This window comes from Dermochelys coriacea, chromosome 11, assembly GCF_009764565.3.
Source record: "Dermochelys coriacea isolate rDerCor1 chromosome 11, rDerCor1.pri.v4, whole genome shotgun sequence".
Taxonomy (NCBI): domain Eukaryota; kingdom Metazoa; phylum Chordata; order Testudines; family Dermochelyidae; genus Dermochelys; species Dermochelys coriacea.
The window spans coordinates 33,485,093-33,507,488 of NC_050078.2; the positions used below are offsets into that span (position 1 = coordinate 33,485,093).

General features: G+C 44.4%; 1 protein-coding gene across 2 annotated transcripts in view; it reads right to left on the bottom strand.

Moving 5' to 3' along the window:
* Positions 1-22,396, bottom strand: part of LY75 (lymphocyte antigen 75) — a 79,295-nt gene that overhangs the window by 1,745 nt on the left and 55,154 nt on the right. For both annotated transcript variants that reach the window (XM_038421530.2, XM_043505161.1), the window contains exons 26-34: positions 21,350-21,518; positions 20,684-20,848; positions 19,805-19,927; positions 17,820-18,014; positions 16,029-16,249; positions 14,920-15,094; positions 13,616-13,783; positions 12,144-12,266; positions 9,639-9,806 (exon numbers count right to left, since the gene is read on the bottom strand). In XM_038421530.2, the coding sequence (XP_038277458.1) occupies positions 9,639-9,806; positions 12,144-12,266; positions 13,616-13,783; positions 14,920-15,094; positions 16,029-16,249; positions 17,820-18,014; positions 19,805-19,927; positions 20,684-20,848; positions 21,350-21,518 (1,507 nt within the window). The remainder of the gene's footprint in view (positions 1-9,638; positions 9,807-12,143; positions 12,267-13,615; positions 13,784-14,919; positions 15,095-16,028; positions 16,250-17,819; positions 18,015-19,804; positions 19,928-20,683; positions 20,849-21,349; positions 21,519-22,396) is intronic.

The window sequence follows — 22,396 nt, forward strand, 5'->3', positions numbered from 1 at the left end:
TCTCCTTTACAGTGGAAAGACAGAGTGAGTATGTGTAGTACGGGTGTTTTCGGGGCACTGCTCAAAGAGGCCAGAGTTAAGGTTACATGTACCTTAGCTCTGTGTTTCCTGGTTTTCTGAAGTCTGAACTTGACATTCTGGAAGGGCATAAGATATTGCTGGACAATATTAACTCTGTATTAACAAAGTTTTGTGCCATTTAATCTAGTAGCTAATTTTGAATCACTTTAAGAAATGTCAGCAATCTATTGAGAAATTATTTACATTTCAATCAATGTGGAATTGCACTCAATATAACTGAGTGTACTTTGGGTCCTCTGACATGAACATTTTTTGATAAACAGAAATAGCAAATTTTGAAGTGGAGACACACTTTAAAGGTGTAACTGCTGAAAACATTTCCACTGAAGCATAAAAACCTATAGTCTTTAACATTGGTTTTCCTCACTGTTTAAATGTACTTTGTGCCTCAGTGCATACTTAATTCCGAAGTCCCTAGCTTCCTAGAAGCAGGAGGAAACCCATTTCTGAGGCAGGGTCAGAGAAGATCTTGTAGCTCTCTTCCTTAACAACATGAACGATAACATTAGCTTCCCATTGTTCCTCCCTCTCAACTTCCATGGAGGTATATGCAAAATCTGAAAGATCCCACTGCTTCCAAGGACCCTTTCTGACCCAAGTAACTGATTTCTATCCTGGAAGGAGGGAAATGTGAAGTAGCAGTATGGGAACTGGATCCTTTCCCCAGCCATCAGGCAGGTAAAGTTATACCAGCAAACCTTTAAGAGTAAACAAGACCGTAGTCTAGTGTCGCTTGTCTGCGTGCAAGAATGGATAAACTTGCACATGGGACTTCTTACTCATAGCAAGAATTGCTTTAGCTCCTCAATGGAAAAAGCATAGTGCCACATCCTATACAGAAACAGCTAGCAAAGACGGGTATCTTAGTAAGGGGGAAACTTGCTGTTATGAAGGAAATTTACAGAGATTATTCTATGACATGGACACATATTCTAGATTTTGCTGAAATCTACGCAGCTGTCATGGTAACATGCATACACAAATGAAGCCACTAAGATGCTAGTGCTCCAAACTGATCTCTCAGTGATCAGGTCGTGGCACCCTGAACTTTTCTGTGGCATGCCACATACATACAGCTGCTGCCCACAGGACCAGCCCCAGTGCTAAAACCATGAATTCCTGCCTCCCCATGTGAGGCCCACTGGTGGGTAGGAAAGAAGACAAACACTGGTATTCTGTAGCCCCCCATGTTTATTTTTGTTGTAACAGTTAATAAACGTTGGAAAACACACTTCTGTCCTACAGCAGACTAGATATTAGGAAATGTAGACTGATGGTATACACTTGGTAAATGCCAGCAGAAGAATTCTGGAACTAGCAAATTTTGGAATTTTGCAACTAGGAAAAGACTCAAAAACTAACAGCAAATTTTTTTTTTTAAATACATCAGAAGCAGGAAGTTTGCCAAGCAATCAGTGGGGCCATTGAATGATAGAGGTTCAAAGGAGCATTCAAGGAATTTAGGCCATTGTGAAGAAGCTAAATGAATTCTTAGCATCACTCTTCAGTGCAGAGGATGTGAGGGAGATTCCTATACCCGAGCCATTCTTTTTGGTGACAAATCTGAGCAACAGTCCCAGACCGAGGTGTCAGTAGAGGAGATTTTAGAACTGATTAGTAAATTAAACAGTAATAAGTCACCAGGATCAGATGGTATTCACCCAAGAGTTCTGAAGGAACTCAAATATGAAATTACAGAACTATTAAGCGTGGTATATAATGTATCACTTAACTCAGCTTCTTTACCAGATGACTGGAGGATAGCTAATGTGACACCAATTTTAAAAAAAGGCTCCAAAGGCAATCCTGGCAGTTACAGGACAGTAAACCTAACTTCAGTACCAGAAAAAAAAAAAAAAAAAACCCAGTTACTCACCTTTGTAACTGTTGTTCTTCGAGATGTGTTGCTCGTATCCATTCCAATTTAGGTGTGTGTGCTCTGCGTGCATGGTCATCGGACAATTTTTACCCTCGCAACACCCGGTGGGTCGGCGGTGAAACCGCCTGGAGTGGCGCCTTCATGGCGCTCGATATATACCCCAGCTGACCCAGCACCCCCTCACTTCCTTCTTGCCGGCTACTCCAACAGAGGGGAAGGGGGGTGGGTTTGGAATGGATATGAGCAACACATCTCAAAGAACAACAGTTACAAAGGTGAGTAACCGGTTTTTCTTCTTCGAGTGCTTGCTCATATCGATTCCAATGTAGGTGACTCCCAAGCCTTACCTAGGCAGTGACGTCGGAGTGAATCAACGTGGATTCTAGGACCATTCTACCAAATGCCGTGTCATCTCTGGCGTGCTGGACGATGGCATAGCGTGAAGCGAAAGTGTGTACTGAGGACCAAGTTTCGGCTTTGCAGATCTCCTGGATCGGCACCTGGCCAGAAAAGCCACCAATGAGGCTTGGGCCCTTGTGGAGTAAGCAGTGAGGGGTGAGGTCAATACACCGGCAAGATCATAGCAAGTTTGGATACAGGACATGATCCCCGAGGAGATCCACTGAGATGAAACCAGGAGGCCTTCCATCCAGTCCACCACTGTGACAAAGAGCTGGGTCATCTTCCTGAAGGGTTTTGTATGCTCAATGTAGAAGGCGAGGGCCCTACAGACATTGAGGGAGTGCAGCCGCTGTTTCTGGCAACTGGCATGCGGTTTTGGATAAAAAAACAGAAGAAATATGTCCTGGCTGATATAGAAGGTTGATACAATCTTCGGAAAAAAGGCCGGATGAAGCCAAAGCTGAACTTTATCTTTATGAAAGATAGTGTAGGGTGGTTCGGAGGTAAGGGTTCTGAGCTCAGAGACTCGCCGCGCTGACGTGATAGCGACAAGGAAAGCTGTTTTCCAGGAGAGGTAGAGGAGGGAGCAGGTGGCCAGCGATTCGAACGACGGCCCCATGAGTCTGGAGAGGACCAGGTTAAGGTCCCATGTCCGGACTGGGTGTCAAACTTGTGGGTAGAGATGGTCCAGGCCCATAAGGAACCTGCCAACCATGGGACTGGCAAAGACAGAGCAGCCATACACACCCGGGTGAAAAGCCGAGATTGCTGCAAGGTGAACTCTGACAGAGGATGCCACCAGGCCCTGCTGTTTTAGGCCCCGCAGGTATTCCAAAATGAGAGGCACGGACGCCTGGAGAGGGGGTGTGTTGGGCTGAGTGCACCAGCATGAGAACCGCTTTCACTTCACCGTATATGTAGCCCTAGTGGAGGGCTTCCTGTTGCCCATCAGTACTTGTCGCACAGATTCTGAACAGCGAAGTTCTGCAGGGTTCAGCCACGCAGCATCCATGCCATAAGGTGGAGAGATCGTAGGTCGGGATGGCAGAGGCGACCGTGATCCTGAGTAATCAGGTCTGGAAGAACAGGCAGAAGGACTGGAGCGCCCACAGAGAGCGTGGTGTACCAGTGCTGTCTGGGCCACACTGGAGCTACCAGAATCGCTCGCACCCTGTCCCTGCGTACTTTGAGGAAAAACCCTGTGCACCAGGGGAAACGGGGGAAAGGCGTAAAATAGACAACTCATCCAGGGGAGCAGGAAAGCATCTCTGAGAGCGCCCGGGGAGCGACCCTGGAGGGTGCAAAAAGCTGGACATTTCCGATTGCTGCAGGAGGCGAAGAGGTTGACCTGGGGAAACCCCCACTTTCGGAAGATGGGATGGATGACATATGGTCAAAGGGACCACTCATGTGAGCGGAAGAATCTGCTCAGGTGGTCTGCCAGCATGTTCTGGACTCCAGGTAGAAAGGAAGCCACCAGGAGTGGTCTATACAGAATTCCCACAGTTGAACAGCCTCCTGACAGAGGGGGGAGGAGCAGGCCCCCCCTTGTTTGTTGATGTAGAACATGACCGTGATGTTGTGTGTGAGGACTGCCACACAACGACTCTGCAGCCGCTTCCAGAAGGCTTGACAGGCAAGGCGTACCGCCATCAGCTCCCATACGTTGATATGAAGGGAGAGCGTGGACGGGGGCCATAGGCCCTGCGTCTGAATGTTCCCAAGGTGGGCACCCCAACCCAGGGATGACACTTCCATGATGAGGGACAAGGAGGGCTGTGGGCTGTGGAAAGGGACTCCTTTGCATACCACCCAGGGATCTATCCATCATCCGAGGGAAGCCAGGACCCACTCTGGGACGGTGACCACCAAGTTCAGGCTGTCTCGACCTGGGCGATAGACTGATGCCAGCCAGGCTTGTAATGGGCAGAATCGAAGTCTGGCATGCCTCCTCATCTATGTGCAGGAAGCCATGTGGCCGAGAAGACTCAAGCAACTTCTTGCTGACGAGGTTGGGAAGCTCTGAAGGCTCTGGAGAGGGCCACTATAGCCTGGAAATGAGCATCCGGCAGGTGGGCTCCTGCCTGCACGGAGTCCAGAACCGCCCCAATGAATTCTATTCTCTGGGTCGGTTCTAGTGTCAACTTTGCCATGTTGAGAAGGTCCGTGCCACTGTTTTGCCCTCATCAACTAGGGCCCCAAACTCCTCTCTGGACTCAGGAGGTACTAACTCCTTAAATTTCAGCATGGAGTAGCGGCTCAGGAGCGATCCCGAGCTGAAGACCCCCCAAGGAATAAACTTTGTGCCCAAACAGATCAAGGTACTTGGTGTCCTTTGATTTGGGAGCTGGGGCCTGCTAGCCATGCCGTTCGTTCACGTTCACCAGTGCTACCACTAGCAAACAAGGCTGCGGGTGGGTGAACAAATAATGTACCCCTTTGAGCGGACAAAGTATTTGCGTCCGCTCCCTTAGCAGTCAGTGGGATGGATGCAGGGGTTTCCAGATTGTTCTCATGCTGAATTGGATAGTCCAAATAAAGGGAATGGCTACCCTTGACGGAGCTTCCACTGACAAAATATCCACCACCGGGTCCTCCACCTCTTCCACTTGCAAGTTCATATTGTGGGCCACCCTGCGCAGGAGGTCCTGGTGGGCACAGAGGTCTATGGGAGCGGGGGTCCAAGACTGTAGTGCCTGCCACCGCCTCGTCGGGTGAGGAGGAGGACGAGGACGCCACAGGGGGGAGAGGGTCATCTAAGGCCTCTTGTGTAACTGAGCCGAGCTGTCCCGTGCCAGCTACCTCAGGGCCTAGAGCAGGAACCAGTGTTGGAGAAGGTCCTGTAGCAGGAAAAGGAGCCACCACGGTCTCCATGCCTCCTGGGGCGGGGCGAGTGGCGGCAGCCTCTGGCACTTGAGGCTCGGATGGGGCTGAGCGAAAAGCCCCAGACGGAGCACCCTGGGCCTGTTGGTACGCCCAGGGTGTTCAGAATGGCCACTGGGTGGGCTCCTGAGCAGGACCCTGCTCCTGCGCCTGCCAATGCCCAGCCCCCAACTCAAGGTGGCTATGGTCCACGTGGTGGCGGTCCGAGAAGGGCGACACAGCCTCCGATCCCGAAGAATGGGAAACGGAACAGGGAGGCCACGGTGGTGCCAAGCGGATCTGCATTGGGTCACGCTGACGGAGCGATGGTGAATGATGCCGTGACGCTGGGGAGCGGTGCCGGGACCTGGAACAGTGCCGGGATCTGGACCTGGGTCTAGACCAGGGGCAGGAAAACATTTTGGCCTGAGGGCTGCATCGGGTTTCGAAAATTATATGGCGGGCCGGTTAGAGGAGGGGTTGTGGCCTGTCCTGTCCCCTATCTACCCCCACCCCCCGCTTCTCGCCCCTGACAGCCCCCCCGGGACTCCTGCCCCATCCAACCCTTCCTGTTCCCTGACGGCCCCCCCCCGGGACCCCTGCCCCGTCCAACCACCCCTTCTCTCTGTCCCCTGACCGCCCCTGGTACCCCTGCCCTTGACTGCCCCCATCGCCCCATCCAACCCCCCCTTTCCTTCCTTACTGCCCCCCTGAAAGCCCTGCACCCATTCAACCCCCCCTTCTCCCTGTCTCCTGACTGCCCCCAGAACACCTGCCCCGACTGCCCCCCACTGCCCCATCCAACACCCCTCTCCTTCCTGACTGCCCCCCAGGACCCCTGCCCCCATTCAACCTCCCTGTTCCCCGCCCTCTGACCGCCCCGACCCCTATCCACCCCATGACCGCCCCCCCGTCCATCCCCCCGAACTTCCCTGCCCTCTATCCAACCTGCCCTGCTCCCTGCCCCCTTACCATGCAGCACAGAGCACCGGGTCAGGCCGCGGCTCTGCAGCTGCACTGCCCCAGGAGCTCACAGTCTCGCTGCTCCACCCAGAGCATTGCACTGGTGGTGCAGTGAGCTGAGGCTGCGCGGGATGGGGAACAGCGGGGGAGGAGGCAGGGGCAAGCCCGGGACAAGGGCTCAGGGGCCGGGCAGGATGTGGCCCGCAGGCCGTAGTTTGCCCACCTCTGGTCTAGACAATGAGTGGCGTCGAGAGCGGTGTTGGGTCCTGGATCTGCTCCTTGACGGTGACTGCTGTGCAGAGCGGCGCCATGACCGGGACCAGTGCCGTGAGTTGGAGCTGTGCCGTGAGTACGACCAGCATCGCAAGTACAACCAGTGCCGGGACTGCAAGCGATGCCGGGACTGTGAATGGCGTCAGGAGTGCAAGCAGCTTCAGGAGAAGGAATAGTGCCAAGAACGAGACCCCATGCTGTGGCTCGACTGACGGTGCCGACGGGTAGATCAGAGCCAGCTTGCCTCGGGATGGTGCTGCACATACAGGTTCTGGTGTCTTGCCATGAGGCTGAGGGGATGCTGATACCATCATAGCAATAAGGTCGCAAAGGTATCCAGAGTGGACAGAAACTGGACCTCAACCACGCTGTGTACTGGGGAGTCCAGGGGCACCAGACTCAATGGCTCTCCTCCCGGGGCCGGAGTCAACAGTGCCGAGGCCATAGACTGTGCCCCTAGGTGCTTGCCAGCTGGACACGCCTCCAGAGGCGGTTCCAAAGGGGCTGGTCTCTGTGGAGGTGGGCCAGCCTTTTCCAGCTTCCGGTGCCACTTCTGGGCAGGAGAGTGGAAGCGGTGCTGGGCCAATGATGTCGGCTGTGGTGCCAGGGTCTTGGTCCGAGTCCAATTGCGGTGCCGCTTCTACTGCTGCCGCCAGGTCACTGCGCACCAAGGCGCTTGGTGCCGGATCTTGGCGCACCACAGGAGGTTGAGGGCTCAGAGCCGCCTCCATAAGGAGCTGTTTGAGATAAAAGTCCCGCTCCTTCTTGGTCCAGGGATGAAAACCCTTGTAGATCCTGCATTTGTCTGCTTGATGAGACTCCCCAGACACTTTAGGCAAGAGTCGTGGGGGTTAGAGCAGGAACCGCAGGGCTTGAATCCCAGAGCTTTGGGCATGAGCCCAATAGAAAATCGTGAAGGAGGGGAAACCCCTCAACCCACTAATACTAACTAACTACAACTATAACTGTGAACTACTATAAACTATCAACTATGAACTATTATAAACTAGAAACTGCAAGTGCTAGGAAGAGTGGAGGCCAGCGAAGCTGAACTCCACAGTTCCAACGTCATGGATGGTAAGAAGGAACTGAGGGGGCGCTGGGTCAGCTGGGGTATATAATAGAGTGTCATGAAGGCGCCAGTCCAGGGGGCTCCACAGCCGACCCACGGGTGTTGCTAGGGTAAAAATTCTCTGACGGCCGTGCACGCAGCACACGCGCACCTAAATTGGAATTGATATGAGCAAGCACTCAAAGAAGAACTAGTTGAAACTATAGTAAATAACAGAATTATCAGACACCTAGATGAACATGATTTGGTGTAAAGGAATCAGCATGTCTTTTTTAATGGGAAATCATGCCACACCAATCTATTAGAATTCTCTGAGGGGGTCAACAGACATGTGGACAAGGGTGATCAAGAGGATACAGAGTACTTGGAGTTTCAGAAAGCCTTTGACAAGGTCCCTCACCAAAGGCTCTAAAGCAAAGTAAGCAGCCATGGAATAAGAGAGAAGGTCCTTTCATGGATCAGTAACTGTCTAAAAGACAGAAAACAAAGTGTAGGAATAAATGGTCAATTTTCAGAATAGAGAGAGGTAAATAGCAGGATCCCCAAGGGATCTGGACTGGGACCAGTGCTGTTCAACATATTCATAAATGATCTGGAAAAAGGGGTAAATAGTGAGCAAAATTTGCAGATGATTCAAAGTTACTCAGGATAGTTAAGGCCAAAACAGACTGCAAAGAGTTAAAAAAGAATCTCACAAAACTGGGTGACTGGGCAACAAAATAGCAGACAAAATGTTGATAAATGCAAAGTAATGCAAAATGGAAAACATAATCCCAATTATGCATACAAAATGATGAGATCTAAATTGACTGTTATCATTCAAGAAAGAGAATTTGCAGTCATTGTGGATAGTGCTGCAGCAGTCAAAAACGCTAACAGAATGTTAGGAACGGGATAGATAATAAAATAGTGAATATCATAATGCCACTTTATAAATCCATGGTATGCCCACACCTTGAATACTGTGTGTAGTTCTGATCACCCCATCTCAAAAAAGATACATTAGAACCGGAAAAGATATAGAGAAGGGCAACAAAAATTATTAAGGGTGTGGAACAGCTTCCATATGAAGAGAGATTATAAAGACTGGGATTGTTCATCTTGGAGAATAGATGACAAAGGGGTGATATGATAGAGGTCTATAAAATCATGAATGGTGTGCAGAAAGTGAATAAAGAAGTATTATTCCTTCAAACACCACAAGAACCGGGGTCACCCAATTGAAATTAATAGGCAGCGGGTTTAAAAACAAATGAAAGGAAGTACTTCTTCAAATAATGCACAGTCAACCTGTGGAACTCATTGCCTGGGGATGTTGTGAAGGCCAAAACTATAACTAGGTTCAAAAAAGAATTAGATAAGTTCATGGAGGATAGGTCCATCATTGACTACTAGTCAAGATGGTCAGGGATGCAGCCCCATGCTCTGGCAGTCCCTAGTCTCTGACTGCCAGAAACTGGGAGTGGATGATAGAATGGATCACTCGACAGTTGCCCTGTTCTGTTCATTCCCTTTGAAAGCATTTGGCATTGGCAACTGTTGGAAGATGAGATACTGGGCTAGATGAACCACCGGTCTGATTCAGTATGGCCATTCTTATGGTGAAAGCCTCTAACTATTTACTAATATCTATCTATGCATTTCTAGTGTGCCCATCAACATGACATATTCCATGCATAGAAATGTAGCAACCAGGTATTGAACATACAAAGATTAAAGCAGAAATTAGCTGCATTGTTCACAAAAACAAAAGCAGCCTAAAAATAAACAGGATAAATGAACCTTGCACCATAGACTGGTCTTATAAAAAAACCTCTGAATTAAAGCCAACATTGAAATGTAAATTAGTCCAGATTCTTCACAACTATAAAAGAAAAGATAGTATCAGTTCTGTAACTCTTCTGCAACTACACTGGACACATTATCCTAGGCAGAGAGCACACCAAAGGCCATTTATACATCATTTAAGTCCCACTTAAGCCACAGGACTTCTGGAGTGAATTTCATCTGAGTGATCGGTACACAGACCTTGCCTGACATAAAAATCCTTCAGTACAACAATTAAAAAAAAAAGTGAATTGTATATTAAACACAAGAAAGACATACCTAGCGGAGCTTTACAAACAACTCTGCCTTTACTACGACTGCAGTCAACTTCAGACCATGTTCCATTTGTGGATAGGATAACACTGCATTTCCCATTGACTTTTGAAGTTCCGTTTGCCCAATTGGCATATTTAACTGCTGAACCATCAAGCCAGTTCAAGGATTTAGCTGTAGGGAAAGATCACAAATACTGCTTTGATAAATCACCATCAAAATTTGCAATATTGCAGCATAATGTGAAAAATGAAATTTATTAATTTCATCACATTTCTAAAAATCAACTGTATGTGCCCATCCAGTGAGCTGGGTGCCTATTACATAAATAACAAATGACAACAAACTGCCCATAAATATAAATATACCCATCTCAGTGCACCCTTTCTGAGAGAGACAGACTTTGCAGCATGCTCAGGTTAACAAATCTGGGATCTGGCAGACCAAGGGTTGGGAGCGAAGTAAGTTCAATTACTGAGCAACCTGCACAGAAAATGCCCTGTCAGACCTCAGTCTCATTTATATTGAAGGAGTTCCAGTGCAAGTGCTTTTGCTCATCCTAAATGTGGCACAGGGAGAGGTGATACTCAGATAACCAGGTCCCAAATCATTTAGGGCTTAAAGTCCACCTAGAAACTTATTGGAAGCCAGTGTAGATCATGGCTTCCTGGTCTAATGTGCGACTCCACTTAATAAAAGCACTGCAGCATTCCAGCAGTAGATTAAGCTTCTAAATAGTCCCCATGTAGGGTGCATTACAGCAATCTAGTCTTAAGGTGATAAAAGCATGGATAATTCTGACAAGGTTCACATTGGAGAGAAAGGTTTATATTTGTCTCGCCAAGCGCAGATGGAAAATACTCTGTCACGGCTGCTACCTGGGCATCTAGGACTGGCCTAGAATCTAATACCATCTCCAATTTTCACATTGTTTTATAAATGGCAGTTGCATGCCCATATAAATTCCATCTACTCTTCTGCCTGCTTCCATCAGCCCACCATTATCTCAGTCTTGTCTGGATTAAATCACAGCCAGCTAGTTCTCAACCAAACCCCAAGCTCTTGTACAATGTTCCTTTGTTGATTATCTAATTTTCATTCCAAAACCACAAAAATAAAAGTGATTCTGTGAAACTTGTAAAATAAATATTTTAGAATAATTTTAAAAAGCCAACAAAAAAAAGCCTCTCCGGGTATACTTTTTCTAAGTTATCTGTCTTAATCTAGCAGTGAAATGTTTGAATTTAACCCACTGAATATATGTGAAAATAATTCTAAATCACAGAACAAGAAACATTAGGAATTGACACAAACTGAGAAGAGGTAGAAGTTACTATACTACAGTAACTCCTCGCTTAACGTTGTAGTTGTTCCTGAAAAATGCGACTTTAAGTGAAACGATGTTAAGCGAATCCAATTTCCCCATAAGAATTAATGTAAATAGAGGGGGTTAGGTTCCAGGGAAATTTTTTTCACAAGACAAAAAACTATATTATACACACACACACACACACACACACACACACACACACACACACAGAGTATAAGTTTTAAACAAACAATTTAATACTGTACACAGCAATGATGATTGTGAAGCTTGGTTAAGGTGGTGAAGTCAGAGGGTGGAATATTTCCCAGGTAATGCCTTACTGCTAAATGATGAACTAGCATTCGGCTGAGTCCTCAAGGGTTAATACATTGTTGTTAATGTAGCCTCACACTCTACAAGGCAGCACAAATGGAGGGAGGGGAGACAGCATGGCAGACAGACACACACCCTGTGTGTGGGAGAGAGAGGGAGATGTGCATTGCCCCTTTAAGTACTCTGACACTACTCTAAGTACATTGCCTTTTTAAGTATATCAGAAGTTGAGACAGCAGCTGCGGCCAGCAAGCTCTCTCTGTCCTGAGCCCTGTTGTGTCCCCACCCTGCTCCATATGGAGAAGGGGTAAGCAGGAGCGGGGGGAGGGGGGCACCCTGACGTTAGCCACCCTCTTCCTCCCCCATTGCACAGCAAGCAGGAGGTTCCTGGGAGCATTTCCAAGGCAGCGGGCAGTAGCAGCACATGGCAGTGGGGGGAGGGACAGATGCACTGCTGGCAATTGATAGCTTGCTGGGCGACTGCCTCACAGGGAACTTAGGGAAGCGGGAAACTGATGGGGGCAGGGGCTGCTGGTCCACCCTTGTTCCAAGCCCCCACCAGCTAGCTGCAACAGGCTGCTCTTCCTGCAAGCAGTGGACAAAGCAGGCAGCTGCCAAACAATGTTATAAGGGAGCATTGCGCAACTTTAAAGGAGCATGTTCATTAATTGATCAGCAACGAAACAAGGTTAACCGGGACGACTTTAAGTGAGGAGTTACTGTATATAAATTAATTAAATTAATGCTAACAAATGCATAGCAGAGGCAGTTAACTTTTCAAATTCTAAGTATTTTTATATTATTTTCATTCATTTTTATTTACCATATAAGATATATGTACACACATATAGTTGGTAGTTACTTCTTACCCCTGAAGTTCTGAGACAATCCAAGCCACACTCTTCTGGTGATGAGGTCATTTTGCCTTATGTGCTTGCTGACAAATGTATTCTCTTCGGCATCCTTTATAGTCAATAGTGTTGCAGAAGGATCTAAGGGAAGAGTTTAGTGGTCAGTACAGAAAAAATTTTAGAGGTTTCCTCTCATAGTCTTTTTAAATTAAATGGATTTTCTAAAAATTCAAAAGGGATCATATAAAGCACAGAAATGAGAAAGAATGTTTGCTAATTTGGACTCCTAATATTTTGTGATATGTAATCTGCAGAGGAAAAACACAGATTAGGAGAACAATGCAATGTCATGAGCAGCCTCAGATCAAAGTTAACTTCTTGTTTTGTCATCTGGGCAGGTGATGCAAAATAAAATAAAGAAAATTCTCCTGCAAGTCTGGAAAGATATTAAATGATACTTTATGGAAACAGAAGCATTGATCCTGCCAGGTGCTAAGCATCTTCTGTAAACACCCTTGATTCCTATTAACCTAAATAGAGGCTCAGCAGCTTATAGGATAAGGCCAATTTTCTGTATCTAAATAACACATCATATATTGATATACAATGTCACTGCACTTAAGGTATAATGGGAAGAAGGGGGTGCACTGGGGGAGGGGAAGGCGTGCTTCAGTGCACCTGATCCTCTGCTGGCATAAAAGACTTTCTGCCAACAGCATAAATTAAAAAAGGACTACTCTTGCTCTAACCCATGCTGGGTCCAATGGCCCTGAATTGGGTGTCACACCTGGTAATGGGAATACCTGCTTCTTTTATTTCAGTTTATCTTACACAGTTTGATTAACCTTAAATAGTAAAAAAAAAATTATACGGCTAAAATTATGACAATTCAAACCTCCTAAAATTGTGAAGGGAGCAAAGGATTCTGTACATGAGGAATTACATGCTGTTTATATTATCTGTCACAAAACAATCCCCAGTATTTACTGAAGAAAAAAATAGCTCTTCTTTTAGCACAAAAACTGGCTTTTCAGCTTCTGTGTGCATCATTAAGTTTAAAGCGTGAAGTGTCTACTTTCAAATCCTCGGTGGGATTTCTCTGCATTCATCCTATGCCCAGGGCTATAACAAGAATAACTTTGTAACAAAGTTACAGCCTTTAATTTGTATAAAGTGGTTTGTGTAAAATAAAAAAGTTTTCCACTGGAAATTAGCCTTGATCTTCTGAATCCTTTATCAATGGTTACATATGAGGTATCACTTTATTTATGTACATTCATGTTCCAGATAAGTAATCAGAACACTGCACAACTTTACCAAAAATATTAATCAAATGCTCCAAAAATCATTAGATAAAACCAGCCATTAGACATATTCCTATAACAAAGAAACATAAAAGCAGAAGTTTTGCCAGTGTGTTTTTTTCTAATCCTCTCTTAATGACGAGCTATTTACAAGATATAACACATTATAAATAAAATCAAACATACCCAGCTTCTGACAGACTCTTTTAGCCTCTTCTGCAGTATATACTGAAAAATTGTATAATGCCATTTCAAATGCATAGCAATGATCTTTATACTGCAACCACTGCGATGTTCTAGTACCCTGTGGACATCTGGAGGAGCCTTTGGTTTGCTGTGGCTGTAGTCGTCTCTCTGTAAAAATATAAAGACTTTGTATTATGCAAATTAAAAGAGGCTCTGCAGAATCAAATCACTCTGGGGTAGGGATGCTATATACAAAAATACACACACATGCTGGAATCAGGCTCATTCACTGTGGACCTCTGATTCAGGAGCTGACATTTATACCATAGGTCACAAAGAGATAATCAGTCTAACAATTTATAAAAATTATATACTACCATTATATTATAATTTAACTATATTAATTTCTTCCATGAAACACTGGGTCATGTTGAAAGTGATCCCTCTAATTTCAAGAAACTAAGGTAATCTGAAGACACCAGTTTTATTTATCAGATTTTGCCAAGATAATTGTCTAAGATGAGGGAGTATGTAACAGATACAGATGGTGACAGTCTCATGTTCCCACTACTCAAACTAAGATTCATAAATTAATATGGTAATTTTCATAGCACCTTTCACACAAGGATCTCAAAGTGCTTTACTGCTTTATAAAGGGAGGGTAAATATTTCCCATTTTACTAGTGGAGAAACTAAGGCACAGAAAGGTTGTGATTTGCCCAAGCCCCAAAGCAAATCTTGGCATAGTTGAGAATAACACTCACGAGTATTGACTGCAAGTCTCCTGTTTTACCTACTATTCAACACTGCCCTCCAAAAGCCTTTCAATAATGTGTTAGTCAACGTACACCCTGCTCAGCTCAGTTCAAAGTTTCACTCCATTGATGGCATGGGAAAGAAATGTCCTGAGCAGTTATCAAAATCTTTAAACAGAAATCCAGTGACAACACATGACTTTGACAGAGTCAGTATTTCATGGAAGCTGAGCCAACAAAACTGCAGTGAAAACATTTTTGGCATAAAGAAACCCTCTCACATTAGGCTGTTTAACAAGTAGTATCTATTTTTAATGCCTGTTTAGGTAGCTGGCCACCACTGTTATCAAATACCAAAGTATGGTGCCACAAAGCTTACAAGATATACTAACGGGTAGTTTGCTACTCCTTCTAAACAATCAGTCTTAAAGAACAAAATGTTTCGTTTAGTCTAAATCATGTTTCTTTCAGTCTTCATTTTCTGTTCATAATACAGCATATAAAATAGAGTACGTGTTAAATTACAGGAAAAAAGGAAATCTGGCTTACTGTCTGAAGAAGTATAGCAAATGGCACCATCAGCAACATTTGTGCACCTTGAACGTTTCCAAATTCCTTTAGTATCAAGAAAAACGCAGTTCTCAGTAGATTCAGTGTTTTCCAGTTCCCAGGGACGGTAGTCAAATTCACTTCCATCAGACCATTCTAAATTAGATTCACTTCCCTGATTAAAGAATAATAATTTTTATACCACAGCATTCAGGCCTTAATTAATCAAATATAAACACAGATAACGTACAGAGAATGATGCACTAAAGAGTCAAAGACCCATCTCCTCCAAGTCAGTATTGAACCAATGCCCAACATGGTTAGCAGGTTGTGTCTTCCAGGTAATACTTAAAACTGAGGCCCTGGCCACCTGTGATCACTGAGGAGTCTGTGGTACTCTAAGTGTAGGGTTGTGGCCAGGCCAAATCCCAACCTGGTAACATTATGCCTCCCTAATTTTCCCGCTATGATTTCAATTACATAAGGCATTATTCAAGAACTGACAATTCCTGTCCTAACAAATCTATTATTTAGTCATGTTGTGAGCTGTTAAACCACAGGGGTGGGAGCAGTATGTAAAGTTTGTTTATCAGTTTGTGATGAAAGCTACTAAGCTAGATTCACTTGGAAGCATAGGCTGGTGGAAACCATGGCCGGTGAAGGGATTAGTGCAGCCCAGAAGACTGGTAGGGTGGTGGACGGATGCACTGAATTGATGTTTCCCTTGAGCACTATTTGCTAGTGGGCCCCAAGGTGAGCTTAAAGTTACCCTCCCCTTTGAAAACCCTGAGGAAGGATGGTGGCACAGTGGGCAAGGTGGAGCAGAGAGGCTGCATGCTGCACTTCCCTACGCTAGTGGGGTGAATTTGGCCCATCATGTAAGTATGAAATCAGACACTCATTCTAAAATACATTTCTAATCCCCTAATATCTAAGTGTAGGAAAAGTTAACATATATTCTTAGTGGTAGGGGAAAAAGAAAGCAAGTAATCTTCTAGCATGAAATTCAAGCCTCTAAAAGAGCCTGGAAAGATCACAACGATTTTGGAAATCAACAGCAGAAAATTACTGCAGAAAAAGAAACAATGGTCATGACAGTAGAAACTTACATCAAGGCTTGATAGCCCAATCCACAGTGGATATCCATCACGCTTTACAATATCTTCCAAAAACACCTGATGGGATTCACTGTGTATGCTGACTAAATCACTTCCATTCTGTTTGCATTCTCTTAATGCTTCATACCAGGTTATTTTTTTCTGAAGGATACTGTATGTGCTATTTCCATGTAGTATATACTCAGGCAATGGAGGCTTGTTCTCTCTGGGCCCTATTTCAAGATTAAGATCACAGTTAAATCTATACACTTCATTCATGTTATCAGAAATATGTGGCAGATATTAAAATCCATCAGTCTATAACAGGGGTCAGCAACCTTTCAGAAGTGGTGTGCCAAGTCTTCATTTATTCACTTTAATTTAAGGTTTTGCGTGCCAATAATACATTTTAACGTTTTTTAGAAGGTCTCTCTCTATAAGTCTATATATTATATAACTAAACTATTGTCGTAGGTAAAGTAAACAAGGTTTTCAAAATGTTTAAGAAGCTTCATTTAAAATTAAATTAAAATGCTGATCTTACGCTGCCGGCCCGCTGCCAGCCTGGAATTCCGTTCACCTAGGCCAGCAGCAGGCTGAGCAGGGCCTGCGGCTGGGACCCCGGTTGGCAAGGGGCTAGCAGCCAGAACCCTAGAACAGCAGTGGGCTGAGCGAGGCCTGCAGCCGGGACCCCAGCTGGCAAGGGGCTGGCAACCAGAACCCTAGAATGGCAGTGGGCTGAGCGGGGCCTGCAGCCGGGACCCCAGCTGGCAAGGGGCTGGCAGCCAGAACCCTAGAACGGGCTGAGTGGGGCCTGCGGCCGGGAGTCCAGACCGGCCGTGGGCTGAGCGGCTCAGCCCACTGTCACTCAACCCACTGCCGATCTGGGATTCCGTCCACCTGCTCCTGCCAGCCAGGGTCCCAGCTGCTGCACCCGCTCAGCCCGCTGCGGGTCTGGGATCCCGGCCCTGCCAACATAGAGTGGGTACCTACCTTCTCCCTGGTTCTAGCCCATTCTCTTCCTCTCTCTCTGCACTGACCTCAGGGTGGGAGTGCACTGAGCACAGAGCTGGAGGTGAAGGAGCAGGCTGGGGATAGGGGTGTAGGGTCTGGCCAGGAAATAGAATGAGGGAGGGGGTGCAGGGTTGGGGCAGGAGGTTTGGGTGTGGAGTGCTTATCTGGGCGGCTCCCATTTGGTGCGAGGGGTGCAGGTGGGAATGTGGGGTATCTATGCAGGAACTCCCATTTCGTGCACAGGATGGGGGTGCAAATGTGGGGGGTGGAAGAGTCAGGGCAGGGGGCTGGGTGTGTGTGAGGAGGGTGCAGGAGTCAGGGCATGGGGTGTGGGGGGGCTGGGTATGTGTGGGGGTGCTGGAGTCAGGGTTGAGCAGGGCCGGCGGCAGGCCACAGCGTGCCATTAAAAATCGGCTCGCGTGCAGACTTTGGCACACGTGCCATAGGTTACCGACCCCTGGTCTAGAACAACTCAATTCAAGCACTTAAGTGTTCAATACAAATTATTTATGGGATACATATTATCTTTTTTTATACTGAATGATAGGAGAAAAAGATGGAGGCACACAGCCAACATCCATCCTGAGCAGAGTACTAGAATACTGATAGAGAGCTTCATCCTGCAAATTGAAATCCATGAGAGTTTTGCCAATGAATTCAATGGGAGCAGATGCAGGGTCTTCATTGGGAGTCTTGTTCATGGAAGACTTGCAGGACTAGGCCTTAACATTAACTTTACCTCGCCAGCCCCCATAACTTTGGGTGTAATTGTTTCTGGATATTACTTACCCATTTCAATTTTACAGGCAAGAATACTGTATTGATTAAATTCAAGAGCTTGCCAACTTTGTGTACGGTTGTAAATATCCCAAAACCCATCAAAGTTCACTCCAGCAAAAAACTGATCCTTCTTTATGTTAGGTCTTCCCTGTCTCCAGTTATTGTAAGACACAAAAGTTTCATCATACCATTTTAGGGAATTATCTGTGGAAAATATAAAAACATTTCTATATTTTGCCTTGAGCAAAACAGATTTTTTTAAGAAATGTGAAATTAATCTACAACTGAAGATGGTGTGCTCCTGACCAGTATTAATAAAACACTCACTTTAGATCAGAAAGCCTGTTATTACCTGTTTTTTGAAGTTGCTAGAATTTCCTTTAAGCCCTCACCAAAATTCTAAGTGTCAAGAGAAAATGTTCTTTGGAGATTCCCAAATTAGAATTGTGAAAATCCATATTACAAAAACAAAATCAAATAAACAACAGGTGCCTTGCAAGTGACCCGGTACTATTTTCTGAAGAAGAGTGGTCTGGTGGATAATAGCTATAACTAGGAATCAGGAACTCCTGAATTCTATCCTGGCTATGATGCACACTCCCTCTGTAGCTTAATGAGACTCATGTCTCTGCCTTGTTTTCACATTTTGTAAAATGGAGATTGTCATGACCTGTGTGTTCTGCAATTCCTTAGCTATGCAATTTGCCAGAAAATCCATCCCTCTGCAATAAGGTGCTCTGGAATCTAAGATTTCTTCTCTCTTTTTAAAAAAAATGATGTTTCCTGCCCATGAAGATTACTTTTAAAATAAGAACTGAGTGTAATTGATGCAGTGTTGTATTTCTGAATCTGCAGACAATCTGAAAAAATAGTTCTGAGAAGTATGAACCACCCCATTCATCACAATGAGTTCAGTATTTGAAACCTAAAGATGAAAATTTAAGGCTCCAACACTAAAATCAGATCTTTGCATCTGCATGGAACCTCTTAAGTTCCAATTCTGCTAACTACTCTACAGTTTATTGTTTAAATAGAGGAGTCCAATTAATGCACTTGTCCCACAATCCAAAACTACCTCCTGCTCCACCTCTCCAAGGGCTCCAGATTCCAACAGAATTCAGACACCCTGCTTCAGAATCTACATCCAGAATGAAGCAGAGAGTACATGGATTATTGGGGATCATGAAAAAATTACTGATCTACCTCACTGAGATGTTATTCATTCATCTTTGTAAAATGCTTTGAAGATGAAAAGCACTATTATTCTAACAGAAAAATTGCAGAAAATTTACTAAAAGAAAAGGAGGACTTGTGGCACCTTAGAGACTAACAAATTTATTTGAGCAAAAGCTTTCGTGAGCTACAGCTCACTTCATCGGATGCATTCAGTAGCAAATATCCGATGAAAGCATCCGATGAAGTGAGCTGTAGCTCACAAAAGCTTATGCTCAAATAAATTTGTTAGCCTCCAAGGTGCCACAAGTCCTCCTTTTCTTTTTGTAGATACATACTAACACAGCTGCTACTCAGAAAACTTACTGCACGTAATAGAGAATGCAGGGTTGGTCACAAGATGCAGCTGTAGGAGCTTTAGTAGTTTGCTACTCAGTCTGAGCTTGAAATTTCAAGGTAGTGAGCACCCAAACTGTCACTAACTTCAATGGGAGTTGTGGGTGCTCAGAATCTCTGTAAATCAGGCCTATGTATATTGCTAAAAATGTTACCACATATCATTGTGCTCTTTTTAAATCCTGCCTTTTAGTAAAATCAATAACCTGGATTAAGCGGACTGTGTAGGATCTAAATATCACTAGAACAGACAAAAGATGTCCAGTTATTTTCCTCTAAAAATATAAATGAAAATATAAGGCAGTTGTAAGCATTAGTATATATTTATTTTTTATGGTGTCTTGGATTGCTCTATCCAAGTATGTAAGAAACGTATCAGTTTAATGATAGGAAGTTAGCAAATTTTATTAAGAAAAAAATCTTACCGCTGTCATCATAAATTATGCCCAGCCATACCCATCTAGCTAGGCCACTGAAAGAACGCAGCTGCTCAACAACAAAATTATTTTCTTTCTCATCTCTAATATTCAAGACAAATGCATCTAGATCTGTTGAAACAATTTTTAAAATAATAAATTAGTTTATTACAAGTTTATCTATCATATACAAAACAAATTAAGTTTTGATCTCCAATGTTTAATAATTATCACACACACACACTCTCTCTCTCTCTCTCTCTCAAAGGACAGACAACACATCAGACAACCAAAATATTAGGAAAAATTACTATTTTTCAAAAGGCAATGTCAACACTACCTGTTCTGTGAGTATTCTGTAGATAAGTGGAGGATTTCCACAGTTGCTCCTGAAAAGCATAGCTGACAGCACTACTTCATACACTTAAAAACAAGTACCTTTTGGATATTTCTATACAGTAAAGAAAAATCCATTGCTGGCCCATGCCAGATGACTCGGGCTTGGGGGGCTCAGGCTGTGAGGCTGTTTCACTGCTGTGTAGACTTTCGGGCTTGGGCTGGGGCCATGCTCTAGGACTTTGTGGGGAGGGAGGGTCCCAGAGCTCAGGCTCCAGCCTGAGCCTGGAAGTCTACACAGCAATGAAACAGCCCCACAGCTCGAACCCTGTGAGCCTGAGTCAGCTGGCATGGGCCAGCCACAGGCTTTTCTTTGCGGTGTAGGATACCCTTTATGCATTAAAAATTGGTCCTCCGATTTTAAAAAACAGACAACAATATTTGCTATCTTTCAAACTCCTCCTAGGCTTTACCTCCTAAGTTTTTCAGTTTCTGTACAAGCAGCTTAAAAGACACTCAATTTGAAATCTAGTAATTAAAAGAGGTACTTACTTATTTTCTTGCATAAATGGTGGGCTTCTTGTGATTTCATTTCTTGCCATCTATCTTTTGTTATTATGAAAATGTAACAACTATTTTGAAATGATATCCATGGTGTATTTTTAAACTTATATGGACATTGAATGTGTTCAACAACTTGTTCTTTTTCAGTCTGATCTGAAGAAAAAAAAAAAACTCTCTTAGGTCATGCACAATTTTAATACAAGACAGCATGGATTCCAGCATGGAGTCCAGACTGTATGAAGAGGCCTCCACAGGGTCCAGAGGGGGTGCAGATGGTGCTGGGGAGATGGCTAAGTCCTCCTTCCACATGGAGGTGAAGGAGACCCATGTGCAGAGGGTGTCCTCAGTGGGCGGATCTGGAGGGCGCAATCTGGGTCAACAGCAATCCTGAATGTTACTAAATAATTACACAGTGCTTGGGTAACTTGCTCAGGTGTGTACATGTCCCATTTCCAAGGCACCAGGGTTTTTTTTGATACACGAACAACTAAACAAGCCTGTTCTAGGAAGTAGTCTAAGTTTAGTGTATATAAATGGAACATTATTTTAAAATAATTTAAAAAATCTTTGTTACTGAGTTTTACTATGTATATTACTTATGAAAGCTGGTGTTTTTTTTAAAATAATGAGAATGTATTTTCTCAGAATACATACTTGTTGGCAAGTAGCAAATAGCACCTGGATTTTCAGAGGAACATTCAGAAGTTTTCCAGAATCCATCAATATCCAAAAACACACATTCTTCACTTGTTTCTTCGTCTTCTTCAGACCAGCGACTAAAATCAATGCGCTTTCCATCTGCCCAGCCATAATGTTTTCCATCCTAGCATCATACCAATAAAATATGAGAGCTTACACAGGTGAATCAAATCACATGATACTATATTTCTACTGGGTGAAATCCTGTGTTCAGCAAGAGTTGCAGGTGCTCAGCAGTTCTTGGGATTTGGTCTCGTTAAAATAATAAACGAAGTGTGTCACATTCAGTTTTGCTGCTGAAAAAAAACTACATCTACTACTACCGTGAATGGAAAATGACAATACGTAGCTGTTAGAGACACAAGGTGGGTGACGTAGTATCTTTTATTGGACCAACTTTTGTTGGTGAGAGAGACGAGCTTTCACCTTACACAGAGGTTAACTGAAGAACTACTCTGTGTAGCTTGGAAGTTTGTCTCTCTCACCAACTGAAGTTGGTCCACTAAAAAATACTACCGCACCCACCTCGTCTCTCTAATATCCTAGGACCAACACGGCCACAACAACAGTGCAGTACTTAGATGTCTAAGTATTATGCTTGATTTGTAGGCAAAGCCAGGTAGATAAATGGTATCATTTGAACCTGCAATTAACTGTGGGCACAATTATTTGTGCATGGAAATTGGCAGCGATTTCTAAGAGTCAGTCCTGTTGTTTCCCCATTTTAGAGCAAATGTAACATATTAATGTTTAATATTAAGTACTTTTTAGAATTTATAATTAGACATATTCCTGCCCTGAAGATGACAATAAATAATAATTAATCATATTAAAACACAAAAAAAGCAAGTGGATCTATGCTTTAGGAAAGTTATATTTAAAAGTTTTCTTCTGTATTTAAGACCACTCATATTAGGAACTGATACCAGTTGTGATAATTTTTTTTTTCTTCTTTTTGTTATTTTTAGCTGAATATATCTTCCTGGTGTGTTCAGTACTAGG